This window comes from Morone saxatilis, unplaced genomic scaffold, assembly GCF_004916995.1.
Source record: "Morone saxatilis isolate NCDOM2014 unplaced genomic scaffold, NCSU_SB_2.0 Contig16, whole genome shotgun sequence".
Taxonomy (NCBI): domain Eukaryota; kingdom Metazoa; phylum Chordata; class Actinopteri; family Moronidae; genus Morone; species Morone saxatilis.
This window is the reverse complement of record NW_023339718.1, coordinates 9,019,441-9,020,674: the sequence shown is the minus strand read 5'-3', so window position 1 is coordinate 9,020,674 and position 1,234 is coordinate 9,019,441. Positions and strand designations below refer to the sequence as shown.

The 1,234-nt window shown below is 37.5% G+C and overlaps 1 protein-coding gene across 3 annotated transcripts in view; it reads left to right on the top strand.

Moving 5' to 3' along the window:
• ebf2 (EBF transcription factor 2) overlaps window positions 1–1,234 on the top strand; it is a 28,628-nt gene that overhangs the window by 4,988 nt on the left and 22,406 nt on the right. For all 3 annotated transcript variants that reach the window (XM_035659032.1, XM_035659031.1, XM_035659030.1), the window contains exons 4-5: window positions 1,008–1,063; window positions 1,185–1,233. In XM_035659032.1, the coding sequence (XP_035514925.1) occupies window positions 1,008–1,063; window positions 1,185–1,233 (105 nt within the window). The remainder of the gene's footprint in view (window positions 1–1,007; window positions 1,064–1,184; window position 1,234) is intronic.

Here is a 1,234-nt window from a genome sequence, read left to right as displayed (position 1 = left end):
CACACACATACACACACGTACATACAAGCACACCAAAAGCACTTCCTCTACATCCCCTCCTCTCATCCCCTTCCCCCAAGCGATATCAAAGGCATCTCAATCGAGACTTTGATGAGAGGAACACATTTTTAAAAGCAACACTCTCCAAAGTCTTGATAAAAAATGGGTGATGTGCTCTTCTCTCAAGAAGCAATTCATTACACATCGTTTCCCCTATCTTGTGTGATTTACAGCGGAGGTTTGGAAGCATCCAGAGGTTCAGGTGTTTCTGGAAATCTAACTCCAGAAAAACACCTGATTACATAGAAGCGAGGAACAACATTAAAAAGACATTTGCTCTTCAATTAAACCTCTTAACAAACTCATCGGGTGCTATTTTACCTGTTGGTTTATAACTCTAAATCTCATGTCAATCAACTAAATTTCAGGAATAAATCAGGAGTTATCTGACAAAAAAACAAAAAAAGAACAGCTTGACAAATCGTGAGAATGTGGTTGTAAATTCTGACCTCAAAGCAGAACATGACTAATAATCATCAAACATCAAATAACTCCCAATCCCCTCAGAAACCATCAGGGAGAAAATATGAACTGCATGCCAATCTTATTCCTCCATGTTGGCTGGACTGAGTTCAATGCTTTTTCTGAGAGCTTGTCCAGAGATTGAGATAAAAAAAGATTAATGTCATAAATCTTTCCATTTTATTTTCAGAATCCTCCGCCCTATGTACTTTTTTTTTTTATCAACTGGTTAGAGTGGGTTTTGAGCCCAGTTTCAGTTGCTAAATTTATGGTTTTGTTGTATTTTGCAATTAATTGCTAATTCACTATTGTCCAGTAATGTGGAGGTTATGTACACACTAAAAAAGTCTGTTCTTAGCTGGGCGAGAGATCATACATTCAGTTTCTTTGGAAAATTTGTTTCACGTTAGTAAAATCTCTCTCATGGCCAGAACGAATTGTTAAATTTATTGATAACAACTGATTTCTGTGTTTTCTTTTTGCAGGGGTTCGTACGGAGCAGGATCTTTACGCACGACTTATTGACTCAGTCACTAAACAGGTAAGTAAACTGTCCTTAAGTCTTCTCAGAGGAGATTTAATCCTCAACTATGTGAGTAAGATTTTGATTGATTTTACATGAAACTGAATCTGTCCCATTGCTCCTCATTCTCTCCTCTCAGCCCATATCGTATGAGGGACAAAACAAGAATCCAGAAATGTGCAGAGTTCT